We start from the raw sequence: 24,177 nt of genomic DNA on the forward strand, positions 1-24,177 counted from the left end.
GCTGTGGCCTCTCCCGTTGCGGAGCACAGGCTCCGGACGCGCAGGCTCAGCGGCCATGGCTCACGGGCCCAGCCGCTCCGCGGCATGTGGGATCTTCCCGGACCGGGGCACGAACCCGTGTCCCCTGCATCGGCAGGCGGACTCTCAACCACTGCGCCACCAGGGGAGCCCTCTGGTTCACTTTTTGTAAACATCTTTTTGGAGTAGTGCTTACTATACGTCTTAAACGCAAGGCTTCTCCACACATAGAAAGCCCCCAAGGAGTGGCTCCGTTACGCTTCTCTGTTTTTTGAAAATCGGTAACCACTTGGATATTTGCCATCGGAGCAGCTGGGAGGAAGAGGCCGAGCTGCCTGGCCGCTCGGTGGCGGGTTCCTGTGCCGGGATAACTGGGTATCTCTGGCTTGCGAGCTGGGGGGATCGCGATCGGCTTCCTCTGTGCCTCCTGCCCCTCCTGCGTTCTCCTCCCCACCTCCCTGCGAGATCCGCACAAGAGGAATCGGCTCACCTAAGTCTGCAGCCATTTCGCACACCCCGAAGAACTGACCTTGACGTGAACTAATTGGGACGGCGACAGATTAATAGCACAGGTTGCTGAGGTGGAGTTTTGCTGCATCAAGGAGGCCTTTGAAGATAAGAGCCGCGTGTACTTTCATAGGCTCATCCCCGGTGCTCTGAACAAAGAATGCAAACGAATCAAGTCAGATTCATCTGCGGGCAATCTACACTCACAGGGGAACACCACCCCAAACTCTGATTCAGAAAGGCAAATGGAAATCTGCCGGAATTCTTTTAAATTCCAACAGAGACCTCGATTTTAAAACTGACACACACACACACACACACACACAGCTCTTGGTAGTAAGCAGACCTCTGATGATCTAAAGATCCACAGCTTCATGTACTGACTCAGAGAAAGTAAATGGCATTTCAGATACAACCTTCATACTTTAATAGATGAGGTCACTCTGAGAAAGATGATACTGTGAGCCCAGCAGTGGGAACCCTCCCTCCAGAGAACCGCTGTGATTTACAAGGTCAAGGAAGGCTTTCTCAGAGAAGCAGTAGGTTTTAGTGACTTGGACTAAAATGAAGACTTTTTAAAAATTAAAAGCTGAGGTTGAGAGAGCAGACAATTAGAAACTCATGCTCAGCAATAGGGACGACCCCGGAGAACAGGGATCCTAGCGGCCTGCAGAAGTCCAGAGTCAGCGCTGATTTGCTGATGAGGGCAGAAGCCCAGGGGCCTGCCATTTGTGGCCGACATTGACATCCTGTGTGGACCGACTGAACCCTTGTGAATTTCCCAGATGGGTCTCAACAAGGGCGGTTTCTCCTTCAGGGGACGCTGGACAACGTCTGGAGATGTTTTTGCTTGTTGCCACTGGGGCAAGGGAATGCTACTGGCATCTCGTGGGTGGAGGCCAGGGGTGGGGTGCTACTAAACATCACCCAGTGCACAGGACGGCCCCCCAACAGCAGGGGATGATCTGGCCACAAATGCCAGCGGTGCCTTAGGGAAACCCAGCCCAGGGTAGGCATGTACAACCCTAGTGTCAAACCATGATGACAAAGCTGGACGCTGTGACTTCCAGAGGTGCCCCCAGACTCAGAGAAGTTTAATGCAGCACGTGCCCTGGGCCGAGTACAAGTGAAACTGAGGGGTGTTAATAGATAAGGGGTGTGGCGGGCACCTTCTGGGGCCCTTCTGGGAACCAGGGGTGGCCATCCGTCTGCCGTCATGCTGCGGCCAGGGCTCTATCCCCATGCCAGGGTGTGGGATGGCTGCTTTCTCACAGTCTCACGGCCTGGCACCCAGTCTCAGAGCTGGCATGCCGAGCCCCGGGTGAGCCGCAGGTGTAAACGACTGACAAGATCGCTCCTGAGCTGACCGTCGGCTTTGCCACCTGGGAAGGGACAGGCTAGCGCTTGCCTCTCCTGAGCTACCCGGGCATGAGTCACATGTAACCAGATAATGATGCAAATCACTGTCAACATTTCTAAGGTTTCATTCCAACATCTCATGGAATGATAGAGCAGAATGCAACCTCGGAGACTTTTCGAGCCAGCCCCATGTTGGAGAAAGCTGAAGTGTGGCGAGGTGAGATGACTGCCTCTTGTTCCCCACGGCAGGTTAGCGACAGACCTTCTGGTTGCTTGTAGAGTGCTGCTTTTACTGTATGATGATCGGAGCCATTTCCCCCTCGAACCTAATTACCGTATACTGACAAAATGAAGAAACTGGTCTAAGCTTCAAAAAAGAAAAAAATACACAGACACACACACACACACACACACACAGAAGTAATCTCCAAGTACAGTGCCGTTTGGAGGCTGGGGAGGGGTACCTTTTCCTGCTAACAGACCTGGGATTCTGAGCTTTGTGGGGCTGGCTGGGAAGCCCTTACTCCATTTACGTCTCCTTTCCATCCTGAAACTGAGCCCAAACAACCCCAAATCGCAAATAAAAGTTGATATCTGTTGCTGTGAATTCATGCATAATGCAACTCAAAATTAGGGAGGGAGGGGACCCTTCCCGTGCCCCCCACCCCCCAGCTGTGCTTTCGGGGGGGTCGCAAGAGGTGGGAGGCAGGGTCACACTGTCACCCAGGCTCTGCCTTTTCTTCTAATAGCCTTCAACTGCCAAGTGGCTGCAACCAACATGCTGACTTTAAACCCTTTTATGGAAAGTGCCATACCCTCTTCTGCTCACATCACTTAAAATAATGAGTTAGGCGCAGTTGTATTCGTCTGTCTTTCAAGTGGATTAAATTCACGGGCTCGTTCTCCTGCAGTCTCGCAAGCTTTGGCCTGGCTGTCTGAACGTCCAGATTAGACAGACGAGCACATGCCAGACGGCAATGAAACGCAATTACCTAGGCAAACTTTTGAAGGATTTGAGCCCTGGGGCACAGGCTGTTTACAACAGACTAAAAGCACCGTTTGTACTGAGCAAGACCAGTTGCCTCCGTCTTTTTGAGTTCTCGATGCTGCCTGCCACTGGACTCCAGGCAGGATTTCTAGGGGCCCGATAACATCAGGCTTCTGTCCACACCTCAGCACCTCAGGGTCTTTACCGTGTTTTTCAACAAGAAAATGCAAGTACCAACAAAAGCCCATTATAACATCTCCCTTTGTGTTCACTGACTCTCTCCCGTTGGTTTATTTTTTGGTATTGTGTACCACCCCGAAAAAAGGCAGCGAGAAATCATCCTATAGCTAGTTGCTTCGCTCTGTAACGTCTTTGGAAACGAACAACCTTTCCAATAAACAAGAACTTCCTGCCATCCTTGAAAAAAAGAGCAAACCAGCCTCAACAACACATCCAAAGTACTTTCCCCTCTTTTGGAACTGAGGGACCAAGGGAGAGGAGACAAAAGTGGAAGGAAGATTGATAAGGAGGGTGGCAAATGGCTTTCCTGCTGCTGGTCCACATTCCAGCACTTTTTTCAGATGGAGACCAGCGGGGCCAACACAGGTGGGTTGGCGTGGTCCTTTGTCCACCAGCTGAAAACTATCATGTGACCACGAGAAGGGGTCTGGGGGAAGGGGATTAACTGGACTTCTGTAGTCCCGTTAAGCACAGAGTGAAGCCATCAAGGTGGCGGCAGGGAAAGCTTTCAGTGTTTGGGGACCCGAGGCCCTGAGGCCGGTCAGTGGGTCAGTTTGGGCAAGAGGCTGTGAGCAGGGGTGGGAAGATAAGACGGGCTAGCAAGATAAAGAGTGAACTTGGAAGGATGGATTTGAAAAGTGCTGGAATGCAGAGGAACCTAGGGACGCTTCTGGGGAAGGAGGCGACACAGGGACACCTGAACACGGCGGGGGAGATGGCGGGGAGATGGCAGGGGGGTGGGGGGATGGCCTTAGGAGGAAGCAGTGGACAAACAGCCTAGTCCAACTTTGGGGTTCAAGTCTGTAATTAAACACGTGAACCCAGGTTCAGGCATTTGAGTGACAGGCCCGGGTGAGCTGTGTCAGGAACTGAATGATGGCCAGGAAGGCAGGAGAGAGTTTGGTTTGGGTGGGGCAGGGACAGCAAAGGGAAAGGGTGGCTCTCTAGTTAACGGAAGCTGTAGGTGGTGATGAACGGGGCCAGAAGATTAAGAAGGTAGAGACTTCCCGATTTCCTCTTTGTCGCAAAAGTGGAGAGAAAGGCCCCAGGGAGGGGTCGGTGTGCTGTCACCCCAGTAGGCCCAGCTGGGCTCCCTCCCCCAGGCTCCCAGCCGGGCTCTGGGAAGCGGAGAAAGGGCAAATCACGAAAGCAAGAAGCAAAAGTACCGAGACTTGGTGCTTTGGGAGGAAATTTGGGGCAGGAGATTTTGAAATTGGGATTAAACCCTGCAAATCCTGAGAGCAGGGAACATGCTCCCTCAATGAATCCCCCTGAGCCCTTTCCCTGGAGATCCGAGCCAGGGTCGTGGGGTCTGGAGACGTGGGAGAGAGCGTTCCTGCCTGCCTGGAACTTCTAGGAGAACTTGTCATCCTTGGAAAACTGTGATTCCAGATGGGGACGAGAGGGGGCAGGTCGGTGGGGGGCTGTGTGGACCGTCTGAGCGGCTTCTCTCTGATGGGTTTTGAGGTTTCGATGATCGCGCAGCACAGAGGGAAACCTTAGGTGCTCGCTCCTGGGAGCCCACGACGGTTGGAGAAGCAGCAAACCTCCACCCTATCCAGTAACAACGGACAACGTATGGGGAGGGGAGAAGGCAAAGTGAGAGGTCCCGATAGACGGGTCCAGGAGTAGAGAAGGGGGTCCGTTTGGTCCTTGGTGGGGACGAAGATGTCCTGAAGGAGATGGGGCAGGATTGGGGAGGTGGAGGGGGTGAGGGGTAGGGGCTTTCTGGGTGGGCCACCGGCATGGCCCAAAGCAGGTGGGCAGGGTTGGCCACAGGTGCTCAGAGCCCAGAAGAAAAGGCAGGTAAAAAGACAGCTGCTCACAGCGTCGGGGCCCCAGCTTCCCTTCGGCTCGTCTGCTTGTCTTTCGGTCATTTCAGAGCACGGCGGGCTCAGGGAGGAACATCTCATGACCCAGAGAAGGCAGGGCCTCGCCTGGAGGGGAAGCTAGGAAATCAGTGGCGAAGGTGCTCTTTTACTTCTGGACCAGGCCCCCTGTGGCCATGAGACACGGCAACATCTGCTTCCTCCGCCACGTTCCTCCACAGGTGACATGCTTAGACAGGATGGGTTTTAGGAGGAGCCTGAGGGGAGGCTGGCCATGCGATCCCGGCCTCCCTGAAGGCCAAGGTCTCAGCAGTGATGCCACCTCCCACTGCAGAGGGTCCAAACCCAGGTTGGAGGGGAGCCAGACAGCCCCAGATCTTCTGTCACTCATTGCTGTTTACATGCCTCACTCTGCTGTCCCTGAAAAGTTGTCCTTTGGTCCCTCTGGGGACATCGGCTGATACATATATAGATACCAGTTAAAAGTGATTTATGCTAAGAAAATGGCCGGGGCACACACTTCCCCTCGGGTAAGTCCTAGGTCTCAGATCTCCCCTGCTGTGTCTCTGAGGCTGAGGTAACGAGACAGCAGTGGGCCTTAGTGCTGACACAGTAGTTTGCAGGTTAGGAGGATGGGGCTGCCTGTTTCTTGTTGGCGAACAAGGCGAACAGAGGGACCACTGGTGCCCAAATGCCTCCCAGCTCAGGTAAGAGTCTTGCTTACTGAGAAGGAGGCTGGGAGGTGTTGGCCACCGGAGCCCCCAAGACACGACAGCTCCACAGGAGAGCAATGACGAGGTGCTCCTGCATGGGCTCCCCACTGGGAGGGCTTGCAGGAGGGGGTGGATTTTATAACTCCGGGAAACTCCTTTCTGGGCCGTTCTCCTATGGACCCCCACATCATGCATTCCTATGAAAAGAAAGTCATTTCAGGATGGCTTTGACCGACTAATGAGCTCTCAGAGCCGCTGGCCTTGAGGGGTGCCAACCTGGACCCAGAAGAGGTCCTGCCCAGTGGTCGCCTGGAGTCAGGGTCTCGGGAGAACTGGATTTGCAAAGCGTCCGCAGACTTAGTGCTGGTGGCTGGCTCTGTCCTGTCTGTTGACGACAAGGGAAAGGAGGGCTGAACTGGGAGAGAACCGTTTGCTGTTTCGTCAGTGGATAAGGGCGGAGCTAAAGACGAAGTCCCCTCCTGCTTTCTGCTCCAGTCACTGACACGTCAGCAATGGAAGGGAAAACCAGGAAGAGGAGACCCCATCGGTGTGGGAAGAGTTCAAGTGTCAGCCCCGGTTGCGGGAGCCGTACACCTAGCCCTAGGCACCCGGCTTCCCACTGCCTTGCTCAACCTGCCCGATGACTGAATTCATTCTCCAGCAGGCCCCGAGCTCCTTGTTTTGCAGTAGGAAATTCTCTTTCATAAGAGGGCTACTGTTGGTATTGTTTATTTGTATTTTTTAATTTCCAAAAATAAGGAAAGATTTATAAGATGGGGGGGAGGTGAGGAGGGAGGAGAGGGCAAGGGAGGCAGCGACCCCAGCATGTCCCAGCCCCAGCATGTCCCAGGTTCGCCTTGGCTTCTCCCGGGCCCCCAGACACCGCCCCCGCTTCCCCGTTCTGAATGTGAAAAGTAAGCAGCATGAGCTGCCTGGGCTGGAGATGCGTCTAACAAGGCCCTCATTGTCTCAGACAGGTGTGAGATTGGACTTGATTCGGGGCCAACACCTCCAGTCCCGGAGCCAGGTCTGTGAGCCGAAAACATGCACCAACCCTCCAGTAATACCACTGCAGCCAGCCAGAGTCTCAACAATTTAAGGCTTAACACACACAGCATAAATCAGAGGAGGATGGACCAGCCGACCGGCAGTTTCTTGGGTGAATGCCTGCAGACTGTCTGCAGATCAGACCCTGCCTGTTTGGGTTATTTGAGACTTTTTTTTTTTTTTTTTTTGGTAATATAAAGATGAGAAACTGGGTGGAGCAGCGTGCAGAGGCATACTGGTGTTTGCCCTATCTTGTTCCAACGGCCCCTTTTTCTCCCTAAGTGCTGTTTTGCAGGGACTGCTCGGGAAGCTTCGCTTTGCTCTATCCAGATACTAAGAATGTGTTCAAGCTGGGCAGGACGGGCAGGGGGAAGCCGAGCCCTCCAATACGGGTGCTGTCTGTGTAGCCTTCAGTAAGTCACTTAACCTCTCTGGGCTTCCAACTTCTCCATCTAATGAGGTGGCTGGCCATCTCATTCTGGCCTATCTCTGATGCACTCATCTCCAGTGGTCAGAAATTCAGAGTCATTGTAAGAACTGCCTAACTCAGAGGAAATCATCACCCTTGGGAGAAAATGTACAACTCCACTGAATGCTCTGTTTCTGAGTGGATCTGTTTCTGGGAGCAAGAAAAGGCTCGTCATTGGCCTTCTCCTCTTATCTGTTCCTTAGGCGTGTGTGATCCTCAAAACCCGGAGCTCCAGGCCTCGGGGCAGGTGGTCAGGATGCTCCGACAGCCCAGCGCCACCCGTGTCTCCTGTCGACCCTGAATTAAGTTTCATTTAGGAGAGGCCACTACGGAGTCATGGGATCTGAGCCAAGGAAGGGAGCCCGGAAGCCACCCGTCAGTGCAGCACCTGAGGGAGAAAGGCATCTGGTCTCCGCTCGTGGGATTCCTGCCACAGTCCTGGGTGGCTCTGGCCCCGGGCATTCGTGCCCTTGACCCTGAGTTCACCAGCAAGGGCGTGGCCACCGCAGGGATGCTGGGGTCTGGCCAGGCGCCCTGGCTGTCACTGCCCTGCACCGTTCAGGGAGTGAATGACATGGACTTGGCAGCATCCTGACCTGGGACGAGGGGGACTGTCACTCAGCCCCAGGCCCCGACACCCTGCGCCTCGCTCCCGCAGCTGCGGCCGCGGCCCTGGCCCGTCTCACCCCACACCTGTTTCCTGGCCTGCTTCTGCACGATGGCCTAGGCTGCAAGCAGGCTTGCAAGGCCTGGGCCTGGGGGCGGAATCAGCACGGGAGGCATTTACTTGAGATCACACAGGAGGGTGAAGCAGTTCAAAGAACCCCTTTTGTAGATGGTTCGTTCAAAATGCCTTAGAGGCTGACCTGCCACATTCTCTGAATGTGTCTGATTCATGCAAGTAAGGGGACAGGTCAGGGGTCACCCCTGGCTGCTGCCCACGTGGGCCCTGTGGGCAGGGAGTGTCCTGTCAGCCTCCCTGCTGCCGTCTTCCCCCGCCCCACCCCGGAGTAGGGTTGGGGACGCTTGGTGGGGCTGAGAAGGACAGAGGGTGGCCTTGGGACAGGTGTGCTGTCCTTGCTTTAAAAAAAAAAAATCCCTACCGCTTCAGTATGAAATTCAACATTGAAAGGATGGAGACGCAAGCACGTGATACCAAATCGAAGCATGGGGATCCACCATCTCGTCGAGAAAGATAGGGAGAGGCAAAGCCGGAGTAAACGTCCTAATGCGCCCTCTGTACTCACAGCAGAGCCCACATTCTGTGCCCCGCCCCAGGCAGAGACAGCAGGCCAGTAGGACGGGCACTGGACCAGGAGCCCCAGGACTTGGGAGTTCAGGGCCTCCTCCAAGTGGGCCAATCACTGATGCTCCCTGGGCCTCAGCGCCTCGTGAGTGAAATAAAGGGCTTCTAGAAAGATTTAAGGTCCCTTTCAACTATAAGAGTTTTCCATTTGCATTTGACCCTGTGGAGAAGTGGGTATGTGCTCTCCTGTTAACTTACCCAAGGAAACTGAACTTGAACAAAGACGACACTAAGACCACCCTGCCCTTGTCTGCCCCAGGGCTATCATGGCTCCTGGAAGTAAGGGGACACGGAAGGTCATTACCACAGAGCAGCTGTGTGGCTCATAGGAGAGGACGGAAGTGCAACTCCCCGGTGAGGCACCAACGCCACCAACAAGAGCACAACGATAGCAATAATAGTAAAAAGCATAACACTGACCACTTATTGAGTGATTAAAGTGTACCGGGCTCTACGTAAATACTTGACATAAGTATATCTCAATCCCTGTGGTGAGTTCATAAGGCAGTGAGGGTAAATACCACACGCCAGGCATCCAGTGCTTTGTGCACGTGAACCCATTTCACCCTCGCAACTCTCCCGTGAGCTGGGTACCATCATTACCGTGCCTGCTTTACAGATGGGGAACAGCGGTGCACAGGGCTAAAGTAAGTCTTGCAAGGTCACCTAATTGGCAAGTGGCCAGCCAGGGATTTGAATTCCCATTATTTATATCCACATAGATCTTAGCGTTAATCTGCGGATCCAGATTCTGCTTTCCTCATGTACTGCATTCTGGGGGTTCCCATGTTTTTTCTGATTCCCTTATGATGATAAGGTGGGAGGAACAGCTCCATCCCGACGGATGGGATGGATGGACAGAAGAACTGGCATTCCGCTTTGACTTCTGCAGGCCACTGAGAGCTCCCGTGAACGACCAGGGAGAAAGTTTGAAAAGTAAGAGAAATTCCTTATAGACTCTCTAAGGAGTCTCCGCCCACGGCCCTCCCCGCAAGGCGTGAAAGTATCCAATGAGGAAATCTGGGAAGAGATTCTGGAATAAGAATAACAAGATTTCCTCTGCCTTCCACCTGAACTGGCCATCCGTAATTTTGCACTAATTCAATTTTAAAGTCATGCCTTGTAATTTGTGGAAAATCATATTAAACAGAGCCACGTCTGGGCAACGGCTTCTCCCATTTAGCAACACATGGTGGCTCAGAAAGCCCAATCACACAGCAAAAATATTACCAAAAAAAGAAAGGGGGGCCTCTTAATCAGGGGGCGGAGTGGGAGGCTCTGGGACATCTCTACGGGCTTCCTGAGAATGTTAGGCGTTAATCCGTGAGAGCCGCAGAATTACAGCCTATTAGAGTCAGGGCCACCTTTTTAATGACTTCCATGATCGGTGAGGGCCTGGGTGGGACTCACGCGCCTGCCAGCACCTGAGTGAGCACAGCAGGCAGGACCCTCAGGACCATGCCACGCACCTCGTGGGTGGCTAGTGGTGGGGATTAAATGAACCGACAGTATCAGTCATTCCAGAAATGTGAGCCGTAATTATTTTGTTACTGCCTTTAGTAAACGTGAGAACCAGGCAATGTCCTCGTCATTCTGCGGTGGCCCCGGCTCCAATAACAACCCAGGTATAGACCCGATCACAGACATACGCTGCAGTTTCAAACCTGGGAGGGGAAAGATCTGCATGTTTCAAAAGCTTCTGCATTCATCCCAAAGATCCCAGCCCCGTTGGATGACCAAGAGAAGCATGGCTTAAAACTCAGGCAACGATGGTTGTTCCACAGAGCAGGCAATTTACAACAAAGTACGGATGAAGATGGACAGACCCTGAGAGGAACAATCCAAATAAACTACTTAATGGGCAGAAATGCCAAGTTGAGCCCTTGAGCTTGTGCTGACTTTTACAGATATTTTAATAACTTTATCATTATATAATTTGCCATCTGATATGGACAGAGAGATGCACTAACGGAGCATGCATGAGTGGCCGCCACAGTGAGATAACCCCAGGAGACGTAATAAGACAATCATGTTCTCTTCCTTGTATGACCTACAACTCGAAGAAGCGCAATCACTAGTCGGATTATTCCTTCCTCCCTTTTTAACTCGAGATATTCTGTTGAAACCTCCCAAGCAAGTATATGTGTGTAGCCCTTCCCAAGATGCATAGCATAAGTGCTCTCCCGGTCTTGATCTGGTCTTGGGATGACCAGGCTGAGCACATAAAGCTGTAGGGCAAAGAGGACTTCTTCTGCAGCAGGAACCAGCAAGTTACGGATCTGGGAGACTTCACTGCCCCAGATGGGTGAGCTGCTGACACCCAGAGTAGTGCTGACTCACCTGGGCCCCTCAGAGACCTTCCTCACACGCCTCCCCTAGGGACGCTCTGCTCTTACGACACCTGGGTGGTCACATCCAGACGCCAAGGCAGAAGGACCATAGCTCATCCTCCTTCATGCTCCCAGAAGGACCCAGATCTTGTTAGCCAGCCTTGATAGCATCGACTTATGGAGGCTCAGATCCAGTGACACTGGGTGGAAGGAACCAGTGGTGTGCAGAAAGAAGCCCTATTTCAGTCCGTGGTGGTGAGTGTTTTAATGCTCAGGTTTCCTGAGCTGTTAAGTGACCTGAGATGCACAGATCAGAGTCCCCCACTACCTCCTCTGCCCTCTTGTTCACGCTTCCTCCAGGTGGGAAAGCAGGGGGTCCCATCTGAAGAAGGAGAATCAACTTTACAAAAGGGACAGTTAACTCTTGCTACTGATTGCAATTGGAGGATGTTTTGACAATCTTGAAATGCTACTTGGAATGTTCTTATCCCCAAACCTGACCCTTAGGTGGTATGAAATCATGGTGGGCCCTTGAGCCTGAGTCTGGAGGAAAGCACTATCTTTTCTGCCCAATGATTCTGTCTCCTACCCATGGCTCATTCGGGGGCTTGGTGCCATGGTTCTGTTTTCCCTTGAAATATGCTCATTTCTTTTAAACAATAAATGTTATATTCCATGCCATTTGGGAGAGCCTGAATTAGCCAACACTCAATCTGAAGACTTTCCATAGCTTGATAATCAAAAATCAACTGGATAAGAAGTAGTACATTACTTTTTTCCTCCCCCCATCAATTGTCAGGAGTGCCTAAAGAAAGAGAAAATAAACATGATTGGCCAATGTTTGTTTTTAGGGTGCGTTCTATACTGTTTTTAAAAAAATTATTATTATTTTGTCTTATTTACTGTGGCTGGTAACTGAATCTCTAGTATCAAAACATCAAATGTTCTGCCAGAAGGAGATTATGGAAGAAAAGTCTATGCTAGGAAACTGGGTTTGTCAGTGAAGATTTTATTTACAGGAGTTTTGCAATCCGGATCTTTAATCTCCATAACAATTGAGCTGTTCTAGGGCTTTGAAAGCAATTGTTCAATAATAAGAAGGCTCCTGTAGGGCTCCGTAGAGAATGGACTTGAGGACACGGGGAGGGGGAAGGGTAAGCTGGGACAAAGTGAGAGAGTGGCATGGACATATATACACTACCAAACGTAAAATAGATAGCTAGTGGGAAGCAGCCACATAGCACAGGGAGATCAGCTCAGTGCTTTGTGACCACCTAGAGGGGTGGGATAGGGAGGGTGGGAGGGAGACGCAAGAGGGAGGAGATATGGGGATATATGTATATGTATAGCTGATTCACTTTGGTATAAAGCAGAAACTAACACACCACTGTAAAGCAATTGTATTCCAATAAAGATGTTAAAAAAAAGAAAAGGAAAGCTCATGTAGGGCTAAAGCTTTGCAAGTAAAATGTGAAAATATAATACAAATATACACTGAGGTGGCTCTGAACAGTTGATAACCCCCCTGCCTCCCTACATTTTCCCCCTAAAAGTCAGGCTGCAGTTCTCCGAGGGTCAGAGGGAAGTAAGGGGAGATAGACGTAATTACAGTTCCTCAGCATTATTTAAATCATACGTGTTGAATTTTAAAGAGCACTAAAATAACCGAATTACAGTGGGCCTGCATTTCTGTTTCATGATGTGAGGAAAAATAATGCAAATGAGGAAAACCTGCTCCGTTTGGAGAACTACAACTGACAAGAAAACACAACGGGTCGTTTTCTCACCAGAGCCTTTTTTTTCCCTTATCAGCGTATATTGTTTGCGCCTCTCTTGGTACAAATTTTTGGTAAACTTTGATACTACTTCACGGCCACAGTCAAAGTTTTGTTTTTAAATATCCAAATGTGAAAGGCTATCTTCGGGTGATTTTTAAATGTGGGATTATGAGATACGCAAAGTGAATCACCAGCCTTTCGCAATGGGTTTCTGGTCAACAGCGCCTCGCAATAAAGCCATTTTTAACAAGGCAGCTTGTTCAAAACAACAGTGATATGCTGAGCTCCAGGCGACCACATTCTTGAGTCCCTCCCAACTGGCTGGCTGTGGTCCCCGTGTCATCTTCTGTCCCCGTTCTTACTCCCAGTTGCGATGCCATGAGCTTTTGGGGGCCAGGGCCAGAGGCACCCAGGCCTTCTGCTTTTCATGGCTCCCATGACACAGGGGAGAATCCCTTTTCTCTATCACTGCTGGGCCCTCTGATTCCATCAGCATAGGGGTCTAGAAAATGTTAAGAAATAACTGATCTCATGTAGAAAAAAAAACCATACATTCTCGTGGCTGGAAAATAAAAGTACCATGATACTGAGTTCCAGTAAATGATGGCCTGAAGTGAGAGTAGCTGGAAGATGTGCTTGATTATGCGTGGCATAAGACACTGGATTCACAGTTACCTGCCCATCATATCTGTTCTGGGGGAGTGGACAAGGGAAAGTGATCTCTGGACTCACCTGACGCCCTGTATCCTTTCCACCTTGGTGTCATGGGTAGAATGGTGGCCCTGCAAAGCTATGTCCATGTTCTGACCCACGGAACTGTGAACTTGACCTGATTTGGAAAAAGGGTCTTGGCGGATGTAATTAAGTGAAGGATCTCAAGATGAGATCATCTGGGTTATCTAGAGGGCGCCTAATTCCAATCACAAGTGTCTTTAGAGACAGAGGGGGAGGTGACACAGAGAAAGAGGCCATGTGAAGATGGAGGCGAAGATTGGAGTGATGCAGCCACAAGCCAAGGGACACTAGGAGCCACCAGAGGTTGCAAGAGACAAGAAAGGATCCTCCCTTGGGAACTTCAAAGGGAGTATGGCACCTTGATTTTGGATCCCGGCCTCCAGAACTGGAAGAGAATAAATGTCTATTGTTTTAAGCCACCAAGTTTGTGGCAATTTGTTACAGCAATCACAGGAAACTAATAGACATGGTGTGGTGCTGCTGATGGTAACAACCCACAGTTACTAAGTGTTACCCATGGGCTGGCTCTCATGCCCACTGCTTCACCTTTCACAGTGGTTCTAGGATCTCCAAGTATAATTATTACTCCCATTCTGCAGATAGGCAAACTGAGGCTTTAAGAGGTTAAGTAACTTGCCAAAAGTCCTACAGTAATACGTGGTGGAGGCCAGTTTGGGGCCAAGGTGGTCCGCCTGTTGAGCCCTCATTCTTAGCCACCAGACTCTGCTATCTTTCTTGGACGAGAGATTTTCAGCTTAACCTTCCTGCCGTTGTACCACTGATAACAAATAAGTGCTCCAACTACAGCTTTGTTAAAAACTTATTCTTTTGAACAAAACCTTTGTGCATTTGTGAGTGTGCGTGTGAGTGTGTGTGTGTGTTTCTATTATCATTAGGTGTTGATAATAATAATTGAGTGTGTGCTGGCCCATAGATCACAAGAAGAAGGGAACGTTTCAGAAGGTATCCAATCCACAGAAGGAATCTTTTATCATCAGGATCAAGCCCTAAAATGAACCCGTCATTCCTCTAATTAGGAAAGATGTCCACAGGCATAAACAACATGCTCCGGAAAGCATGGTCTGATCACCTTGAACGACATCCATGAAAACACTTGGTCTGAAAACGCAGTCCCACTAAAAGGTGGTTTCTGATTACTAGGGTGCTGACAGCTCACCAGGTTGGCGGCTCCTTTGAAGGGCTGGTTTATTAAGTACTTAGCTGAGAGGTGCTTGTAAATACATCACAGGCATCGGAGCAGCACTGTTCAAGGGAGTTCTGTGTTGGTGACCGTGCCGTCCATAAATAGAGCGCGGAGGAAACGTAAGGCTGGTCGCCACTCTGACCACCTCTCCGTAAGTCACTCCAGGCAGCGGATGGAAAGCAAGGGCAGCTGACACGCTGCAGCCACATCAGACTCAACAAAGGCCACAGGCGGACTAGGAAGCCAAGGCCCGAGGGCCTTTTTTAAAGGAAAAAAATGAAGACTTAGCTTTCTCCCCATCCTTCATCCCCACTTTTTAAATGTCTACGATGCAATTGATTAGCAGGGGCTTTTCAAGCTTTCCTTAAACTTTGTCTATGTGGCATCAGCCCAGAAGACGGAAGACAGTAACTGAGTTCTCAGTTCCTCTAGTTCTAATAACTTGTAACCTCTCTGCCTGCTGGTGAGGAGGACGGGGGATGCGGCTGCAGCGCCCACCAACCCGCTTACACCCCACGCGAAAGCTCTTCATTTTGAGTTTATCCCACTGGTTTTCCTCTCTTCCCCGCCCCCCTTCCTTCTTACATTTATTTATTTTTATTTATTCATGGGAACACCCGATGCAGGCTTGTTTTCCGTGTAGGATTCTGATGCCGTAGACCTTGAAAGGCTCTCAAACTCTACTATACCTAGATAAGAGTTATTTTTAGATCACTCCCTTTTCATGTTCACAGCATGTCTTGTAAGCTGGTTTCTAGCACCCTGAATATTTTGCTTTGTGTAACCATGACCATTTGTAGATTTACGCAGAAGAATGTCCGGTGTTTGACTGACGGTAGCCTCTACCTCCAAGGTATTCCAACAGCTCCCGCCCCTGCCCTCCCACCCACTTTGTTTTTGAACTTCCAGAATTGCTAGAAGAGAGAGGAAGGAGAGAGAGAGAGACAGAGAAAGAGGAAAGGGAAGGGAAGAGACGTTGTGCATTTTGATATTTTACCCCTGAGGCTGGAAAGGGCATTTATCTCTCCTCCTACAGAAAAGTGAAAAGGATCTTTTTTTGTTTTTTGTTTTCTTTCATCAATCCAGCTGATAAAGACTGACATAAGTAACCTGGTACAGCTGAGCTTCAGTATCTCAAAAAACTACACAGACAACAGGCACCAGAAAATGGTGTATCCAAAGTAACTTTAACTTGTAGGGTAACTCACTAGCAAAACAAAATCATTTGGAATACTAAAATTCAGGAGGTGATTTAAGAGGTCAAGGCCCCTCCGGACATACAGAAGTCTTAGAGCAAGGCACCCACACTCCTGCAGGCTGATCAGATGTTGCCGGAGTTTGGAGGTTAAGAAGGCCTCGGTTCCAACAGACCCCACAAGCGAGACCCTTTCACGCAAGAAGGCCAGGCAGTTACCCCAATAAAGTAAACAGAGTGGCTGGGAAGCTCTCTCGCGGCCCACGCATTCTTCCTTCACTCATGCTTAGAGAGTCATTATTCTGAGTTCAGTTTTCTTTTCTCCCCATCTTTAAAAACAAATGTACACATCTCCAAGGGAGGGAATTTATTCAGATGCCCACCACAGAGTCCAGCCCTAAAGGTACTATTATCAACACCTAATGATAATAGAACACAGTCTTTACAGGCCTGCCGAGTGAGTAACCAGTCCAGCACTGCTCCTGTCTCCCCCTTGGTGATTGGGATTTTACTTGACACTGGTCAGCCCTGTGTCTAATTGATCCTTGATCCAAGAGTGAGAGCCGGGGAGAAACTGCCAGCCACCAGGACTGGCTTTGGAGCCAGAAAGGTCTGCATTTGAGTCCAAGTCTTTCACTCCCAACCTTGGAGATCTGGGCAGTTGTTAACCTCTGAGGTTCAGTTTCTCTGTCTATGAACCACACCACAGGATTGTCGGTATAACACAATGTACACACAACGTCTGACTGGTTTCAAAATATGTCATAACTGTTCCAATTAAGGAGTTAAACCTCGTGTCTCGATGTTGACGGCAACACACACAAGAACGAAACTTGGCCTCTTAGTTTCTCTGGTTTTGACAGTTTTCTGCACCAGTAGATTTCACCCCGTCTCCATTTTCCCAGAAAGGAGGGAGTTATGTAGCTTAAATGTGGTTCATCATTTTTGGTAAATCAGGAGTCAAATTCTTAAAATGACTTGCTCGGGTTGCCTGAAGCCATCTCTAAGGGTAGGTATGGCTGAATCAGCAGCAGTGCCCTGTTGGTCTAGATTTTGCCCCGGTCCATCTTTGAAAAGGACATGTGTCAGTTTTCTTTCCCTTGACTGTAAAAGAATTCTAAAACTCGGCTGTAGAAGTTCATGATGATGTCCTGACTTACTTAAACGTGTAGCCACGACAAAATGGCTTTCTGTTCAGTTTTAAAGACCTGGTAAAGTAGGAAGTTGAAATTAACCTCAGCCCTTTTATAGCTGAAACCTCAACAAATAAACAGTGGTTTGGTGGCATGGCAACCTGGCCCCCTTTTCCATCTGCACCCTGCTTCAGATCATTTGAGATGTCTATTTTGAGTGATTCTCAAGCACATCTCATTCTAGATAAATAGAGGCATTATTCTGTATCTGTGATTTTGTACTGAAGGAGTTAAAGGGCCAGGCATGACCCTCTGATGAAGTCCTAGCAAGACAGGGTGTATCAGCCTATCAACTCAGGATCTCTCCGAGCCCGTAACTGTCGACAATTCTGCCGGGCTGAAAACATCCACACATTGGTACGGCACTGCTGTAAAACTGCTCTGACTACTTTTGGGATGTTTTTCTTCCAACGACTGCTGCCATTTCAAAGCGAGCCATAAACACATGCTGAATTTTTAGATAAAGCATCTTCTTAAATATAATATAGAAGCTCTAGCGCTAAGCTGGGAAAATAACCATTTTCCTGTCCACCAAGAACAAAATGAAGGTTCTGGCTGAAAGAGACTTTACTGTTATCCTTGTTAACTTTCTAACTTCAGGGAAACTCCCAAGGGTCTATCAAAACAGGACGAAGGTACAAAAGCATTTTCTTATGGAAAAAAGAAAGAAAGAATAAGGAAAAGTAGATTTGCATGAAAATCTCCCAGATACTTATTTTTTTAAAGTTGTTCCTACAATTTTACAAGCGACACCCTGAACGGCAAATCATATTTTGGAAGGAAAGAACATCATGTAGTTAACACATTCTCTCGAGTAGCAACTAAGCCTCCAAAGCACTCCAAAAGCAAGTTATTATTACTTAGATGTTGCAGAAGTAAAAAGTTTTGAAAAGGAACAAGAAACGGGGTTAAACCTGATACTCTGCTAAGCGTACAGTATTCCAAAGAGCTGAGGAATGCCCGTCCATGGCAATGCCTCCGCCTGAGACATGCTGGCTGCTGAGGACAAGAATTCAACACCCCACCCTGCCGTTTTCTTTTTGGTAAAGAGAGTGTATCTGACCAGGAGGGAAATCAGATCTGATTCACGCTTCACCAAAACTGAAACCAAGCCGAATTCATGGTGACGATTTCCACTTGCCCCCATGTGGTTAAATTTTCCATTGCCTTTCAAAATGCTTACTATTTTTAGTTCCAATAGCAGTAGAAAAAGGCAGATCCCTTTAACAACCTAGTAGTAGAAATGGTCAGTTATGTCATGAGAGCGTAAGAGAACAAAAGTCTCCTCTTAGATGTTACAAATGGAATCCTGAAGATGACATAAATGAATGTAAATGGCCCTAAACACAAGATCCAGCCATCCCCTGGAGAATTTTATTCTATTTAGAAGAAAAGTGGCATTTTCCCCTCAAGCCCATCTCTCTCACTTAATGTGCCATTTCATCTAATTTCTTATGCACACTTGCATTTTGGAATTAAAAAAAAATCTATATGCATGTTTTGAAGATTTTTTTATATGCATATTTTGAATAGGTATGCAATGATTAAGCACCAGGAAACCAATGGTTTCATGGGACCTCTTCTTAAATACACCTAAGATGAAACTGTAGATGAGAGGCAGCCCCCCAAAATCAAGCTGAGGTTTCTGTTGTCCACAAAAGGGCTACTCTACAGAGAGGCCACTTAACAGCTGTCTGCATAGCATCTTATGGGAGGAGTTCTCTGGGAATTTCCCCCGCAAATAAAAATAACTTCCCCCAGAATCATGACTGTGAGAGTGAATGGCATGGCCATCGGGCTCTGAGGAAGAGGGTGGGCGTGTCTTTAAGAGCCCCACATGTGCTAACCCCAAAAGAAACCTACGGGCCCAGAAACCCTAAAGGACTTAGGATGCTTGCACATCTCACAATACGACTCAAACAGAGAAAACACCCGGGAAAGCTAATTTCTGCTGTTGCAGAAGGGCAAGGAGCACTCCCCTTGCTGGCCACCTGCCCTTTCCCTCAGATGTGCTGCTTATCTCTTCCTTTGAGTTAAACAAGCCTGACCCTCTGAGCAAGGAATCTTACTGTGACCCTACCATACACAGCTGTGTCCTGCACAGCACCGAGAAAATGACTGCCTTTCGGAAATTTGACATGGTATCACAGAGCAAATAATCATTGACGTCAGTGCTTTCTACAGTGTAAATGAACTCTGTGTATTATCTAATTTGGCCCAGTGGGTTTTATGCAATTATTGTATTTTACAGTGTTTTTGCAATTGCCAGCTAACCCCACGGTGGGAGGGGGAATAACCCGCCTTCTTTATTGATTGCAGATTTATGAATTGCAATGAATACCCTTGATGGGATGGCGTCCAGACACTCCTCCTATTTCTTTACATTTGCAAAAGAACGTATAGTAAATACAAACCCCTCAAGTAATCAGTAAGAACTTGAAACATCCTGACCTTCACCTGGCCTGATGTATGTGCATGTGTGTGTCTTCAAGCCAAGGAGGTAAGAAAATAACCTAGCCAAAGCTAACGCTTAAAAAATTCGCGATCTGATCTACACAGTGATACATATCTGTCCATATCCTCTGTAGCAGTGCCTTTCAATCTGGGGATCTTGTTACCACGCAGATCAGACTCAGTGGGCCTGGGGCGGGCCGGAGACTCTGCTGTTAACAAGCTGCCAGGCTGCTGGTCCGGGGACCAGCCGTTTCTGAGTGTGGACGAGGAGCCACAACTGGCCTGGGTGGGTTCCGCCCAGGGGTGAGGCGGGAAGCGGGCTCCGTCCGTCCGGGTACTTACCCTGCATCTGACTCTGAGGCTGAGGGTTAAAGGCAGTGGAGGCCCGAGGGTTGGGTGTAGGGGCCGGATGGTGTGGGCTGACCCTCATGGCCGTGCGCCGCAGCTGCTCCAGTTCACTGAGCCGCTCGGAAAAGGACAAGCTCCCAGGCTTGGTCTGATCATCTAGTTTCTGACGATGTCCTATTGCGGGGAGGGGGGTGGGGAGGGGAGAGGGAGGCAAGAGATCAGAAAAGGTACCGTGGATTTGCTAAAACTCGGGCTTTTCTCGTCTTTCCCCTCCCTCTCCCCTCACCCTCAGCGTGGATCTGCTGGAGATCTGCGCATTTAGCTGCTCCCGGGGTCGGGGGGCATTCGGGGCCGCTGTCCCCACGGCAGACTGGGGGCCCTTCTGTCACACTGGCCGCTGGGCGCTCCCCCCAGACTGGGCCCCGGCACCCACCCCAACCCTCTGTGCCCATCTCCACTGGGCGGGACGCGGCGGGCACGCGGGGCTTCGTGGCAGTGGCGATGGCGGCACGGAGAGAAAGGGCATTCGCTGTTGGCACTTGGCCAGGAAAGGAGCCCTGCCAGTGTCATAGGAACAGCTGCCCCAGCTGCACACCCAACCCCGGGCAGGTGTCAGAGGCAGCAATGTGGGCCCTGGAGCTTAGAGGCGCGCCCCTTCTAACAGGAAGCGAGGTGTGGCTGCAAGCCCACAGCCCTGGGAGGTCAGATTTCCTGTTAAGTGCAGGGCATGGGTGGCCCCTCTCCTCTGCTAGCAAGCTTTGCACGAGCATCCTTTCTTCCCTGAAGCCGACTTCCCCAGCTTCGGCCTTGTCCTGTCCAAGACTCCCAGCAGGCTGGGCCCACTGGAGCCCAGAGGGAGCCGCCAGCAGGTTGGCCGAGCTTCCCCAGGGGGCTCAGGGATCCAGGGTGGGGAGTTGGGTCCCTCAGCACCTGTAGAGACAGCAAGTGTCCTCGCCTTGCTCCTGGTCCAAATCACTGTCACCAGGATGCAGCGGGCAGAGGCCATTCACTCAAGAAGGGCCAGGGGGGTTGGGCCTTAATCCTTCATCAAAATGTCTTTACATCAGAGACTCAGGCTTGTCAAGCAGAGCTGAGGCTCCCAGGTACTGATGTAGCCACAGCGGGGCTCGGTGGATTCATTCCTTTTTCAGAGAGGCTGCCCTCCTGTTCCTCCTCACTTTGAACCAGGATGGTTCGAAGAAAGAGTCATTGACCAATTTCACAAAACCCTCGCCGGATTGTCAAGTGGCCTCAACCAAGATTGGAGGAGCAGCCTCCTTGCTGCCACCCTCAAGTGCCCTTTCGCACACCCGATCCAGTCCTCAGTGAGGAAGAGGATCCCTTGATTCCACGCCCCCCAGCCCAGCGTGGGAGTCGGGGTGGGAGACGTATATTTTAGCCCAGCTCCCGCTGGCTACGATTATAAAATTAAATTTTATAACTTGTATTATGGTTCCAAATCTCTGTGGTTTGCCGTTTCTTCCTGCTGCCAGGCCCCATGGCACAGTTGACACTGTCTCAAATTCCAGACCAGAAAAAGGACGCACTATATTGCAGTGATTTTATCATGAACAAGACCTGTTTGGCTCCGAGATGAGGAAAAATACTTAAGCATAATATTTGTGTAGTTCAAATGCAACGCTCCCTCTTTTCATGTGTCACCAAGGCAAATCTGGACTCTGATTCAGCCCCACAGCCCACAGTACTCGGTCTGAACACAGGCAGCCTGAGTCACGTGGGTCCAGCACACATGTGAGAGGCCTCTTACCCGCTGAGTATTTTAAGCACCGGCCTTGTGGGCGAAAAGCCACGGGGCCAGGTCCCGGAACAACCCCTGTCGTCCCTTTCCCTCAGAAGTACAAAAACATCTTTTTCTAGAACATTCTATTTCAGTCCACCATGGACTCATCTGTGGTCTCTGGATGGAGCTTCCCTTGACTCCTCCTTCCTCTTATCTTTGTGATACATTCTTGGCTTCCTGATGGTCAGACTGAAAAATCTGAAGTTTTCTTGTAGAAGAGCAAACAATGCCAACTCAAAAGCCATCCCAGGCATAATAATTCAGCCCTTTAAATGCCTACCATGACCTGGTGTTAGGGGTCAAGCAGGGAAGAAGGCAGGACAAATGATTCGAAAGTTCTACCTCCTCAGAAAGAATGCCGGTTGGCAAAGTTATGGTGCAGAGGCTTCTAGCAAGTTTTGTACCCATTTCAAAACTTCACGTTCCTTGGGCACCCACTGGCGTTCTTGAGGAACATCATGTCAAGGACAGTGGGTGATCCAGGTGAATGATGTGTACCAGATCATTCTGAACACATGGCATTAGGCGTTTTGGAGTCTCTGGCCAGCCTTTGAAGAGAGGCTTTCAATTGTGTCTGCCTCAGTCACCAATCTGGGGTGCCATCACGTGCCACCAAGAAACCAAACGGGAATAAGTCATTTCAGGTAAGCCACTACTGCGGCCAGGAACAACGTGAGATTACTTTTTTTATGAGACCCCTCTCATTACCCTATGCTTAAAAAAAAATAAAAGAAAGTTTTCAACATGTGAGCAATTTCTGCACCAGCTGACACCTGCCAAAATCGTAGTCATTTACAGAGATTAACTGATGACTGTCTGCTTTAGTAGGAATGTTTGGGCATAGCTCTCAGAGAAAACAATTCTTCACTCTAAGCTATTTCTTAAGCCCTGAGAGTTGCAGGGCTGAGTTTAATGCTGGGGGAGGGGATGAGAGTTCATCTCACACCCTCCCCATGCGTGATCCACAGAGTAAGTAAGAGCGTTACTACCCTCCCAAGGAACCCTGAGCCCCCTCCTCACTACTAGTGCTAGAGAGCTGTAACACCAAGGCATGGGGGAAATAAAAAGCATTATCATATTAAAGTTGTGGTTCTGATGTATTTATAAGCTAGATCAAAGGAAGACCTAATTCTTCTTTTCTGAAACCATCAGATTTCGTGTGCCAAAGAGCAATATTTTGCGTGAAACATAGAAGCTTCTGATATAAACTTTCAAGCTGGGGGAAATGAATGCTTTATGTCTCCAGTTTCCTGTATCTGTGTGCAATTAAAATGTCAATTTGCCCCCTGAATTTTAAATACAGGAGTATGGAAAATGTCCACTAACAAATTCACTTTTCTTCTTTCTTACTGACTACTGGGCTTCAGAGGGCAATAGGGAATTCAACCCCGGTGGTAGAATTACACAATGAAGCCTCAAACACGTGCATGTTGGCAGCCTGGCTTTTTGAACACATTGGAAGTCAGCTGTGTATGTCTACGTGGTGGTCCTGAAAATAGTGGCTACCTCAAGATTTCATACTGGGACATCTTACTGAATCTTTAGCAGAGTTGAAAAAGATCCTAAACTATGTTTCTCTATTACTATTTTCACATTTTCAAAAAAGTACTTGAGTAGAATTTTATATATATGCAAAACTATACAAAGCCAAAAGAATAAAAACAAACTAATCCCATCTGCTAAATTTTACTTCTTCATTCCAAAGACATATGCCCTGCCGTCTTCTGGAATGGGTGCCCAAGGGGTATCCCTAAATGTTAGGATATTTGTGATGGATAATGAGACCAGCTTTCAGTTTTCTGCTATAAAAACTAGGCTGAGAAGGTATGCACATTTCACTGACAAATGAAGTGCCTTTTTCAAAAAACCATTGTTGATCTCTGGCTGTAAGTAACTGAAATACAACACAGATCATCCTTGAATTACAATTGGGTAATGTCCCAATAAATCCATCCTCAATTGAAAATATCATAGGCTGAAAATGCATTTAAAATACTTAACCCACCGAACAAATTAGCTTAGCCTAGCCTACCTTAAACGTTCTCAGCACACTTATGTTAGCCTACAGTTGGGCAAGATCATCTAACACAAAGCCCATTTTGTAACCAAGTGTTGACCATCTCAAGTAATTTATTGAATACTGTACTGAAAGTGAAAAACAGAATTGTCGTCTGAGCACAGAATGGTTAAGTGTATCAGTTGTTGATCCTTGAGATAGCATGGCTGATCACACAAGCATCACACCATACATCAACGGCCTGGGAAAAGATCAAAGTTCACAATTCGAAGCGTGGTTTCTACCGAATATGTGTCGCTTTCACACCATCATAAAGTCGAAAAATTGTAAGTAGAATCATCCTAAGTCAGGGACTATCTGTATATGACTTTCTATGAAAGAAAACAGATGAGGCTAAGTTGTTACCTTTTCTTGGCAAGTTCTGGGTAGAGAGAATCATTTCCTGACAATCAAAATGCTAGTCCATGTTTCTGATGTGAGTTTACTAGTTTTCTTGATAGATTCTCAGCAGAAAAATTAGAAAAGGCATATACTCAAAGCATTGTCATGATGAGCAGTTGAAAAAAATTGATGCAAAATGATGAGACCAAAAAGATATCTGTCTATATGTGTGTGTATATAGATCTCTATCTCCTTCCTTCCATCC

The 24,177-nt window shown here is 49.0% G+C and overlaps 1 protein-coding gene across 3 annotated transcripts in view; it reads right to left on the reverse strand.

The window, feature by feature from the left end:
• The window catches only part of RUNX1 (RUNX family transcription factor 1), a gene marked incomplete at its 5' end in the record, with an annotated part of 243,389 nt that overhangs the window by 19,239 nt on the left and 199,973 nt on the right, over positions 1–24,177 (reverse strand). For 2 of the 3 annotated variants that reach the window (XM_079704989.1, XM_079704987.1), the window contains one exon: positions 19,708–19,887. The exons of the other annotated variant lie outside the window; for it this stretch is intronic. In XM_079704989.1, the coding sequence (XP_079561115.1) occupies positions 19,708–19,887 (180 nt within the window). The remainder of the gene's footprint in view (positions 1–19,707; positions 19,888–24,177) is intronic. 3 annotated transcript variants of the gene reach the window in all.

This window comes from Hyperoodon ampullatus, assembly GCF_949752795.1.
Source record: "Hyperoodon ampullatus genome assembly, chromosome: 5".
In the NCBI taxonomy this organism is placed as follows: Eukaryota; Metazoa; Chordata; class Mammalia; order Artiodactyla; family Ziphiidae; genus Hyperoodon; species Hyperoodon ampullatus.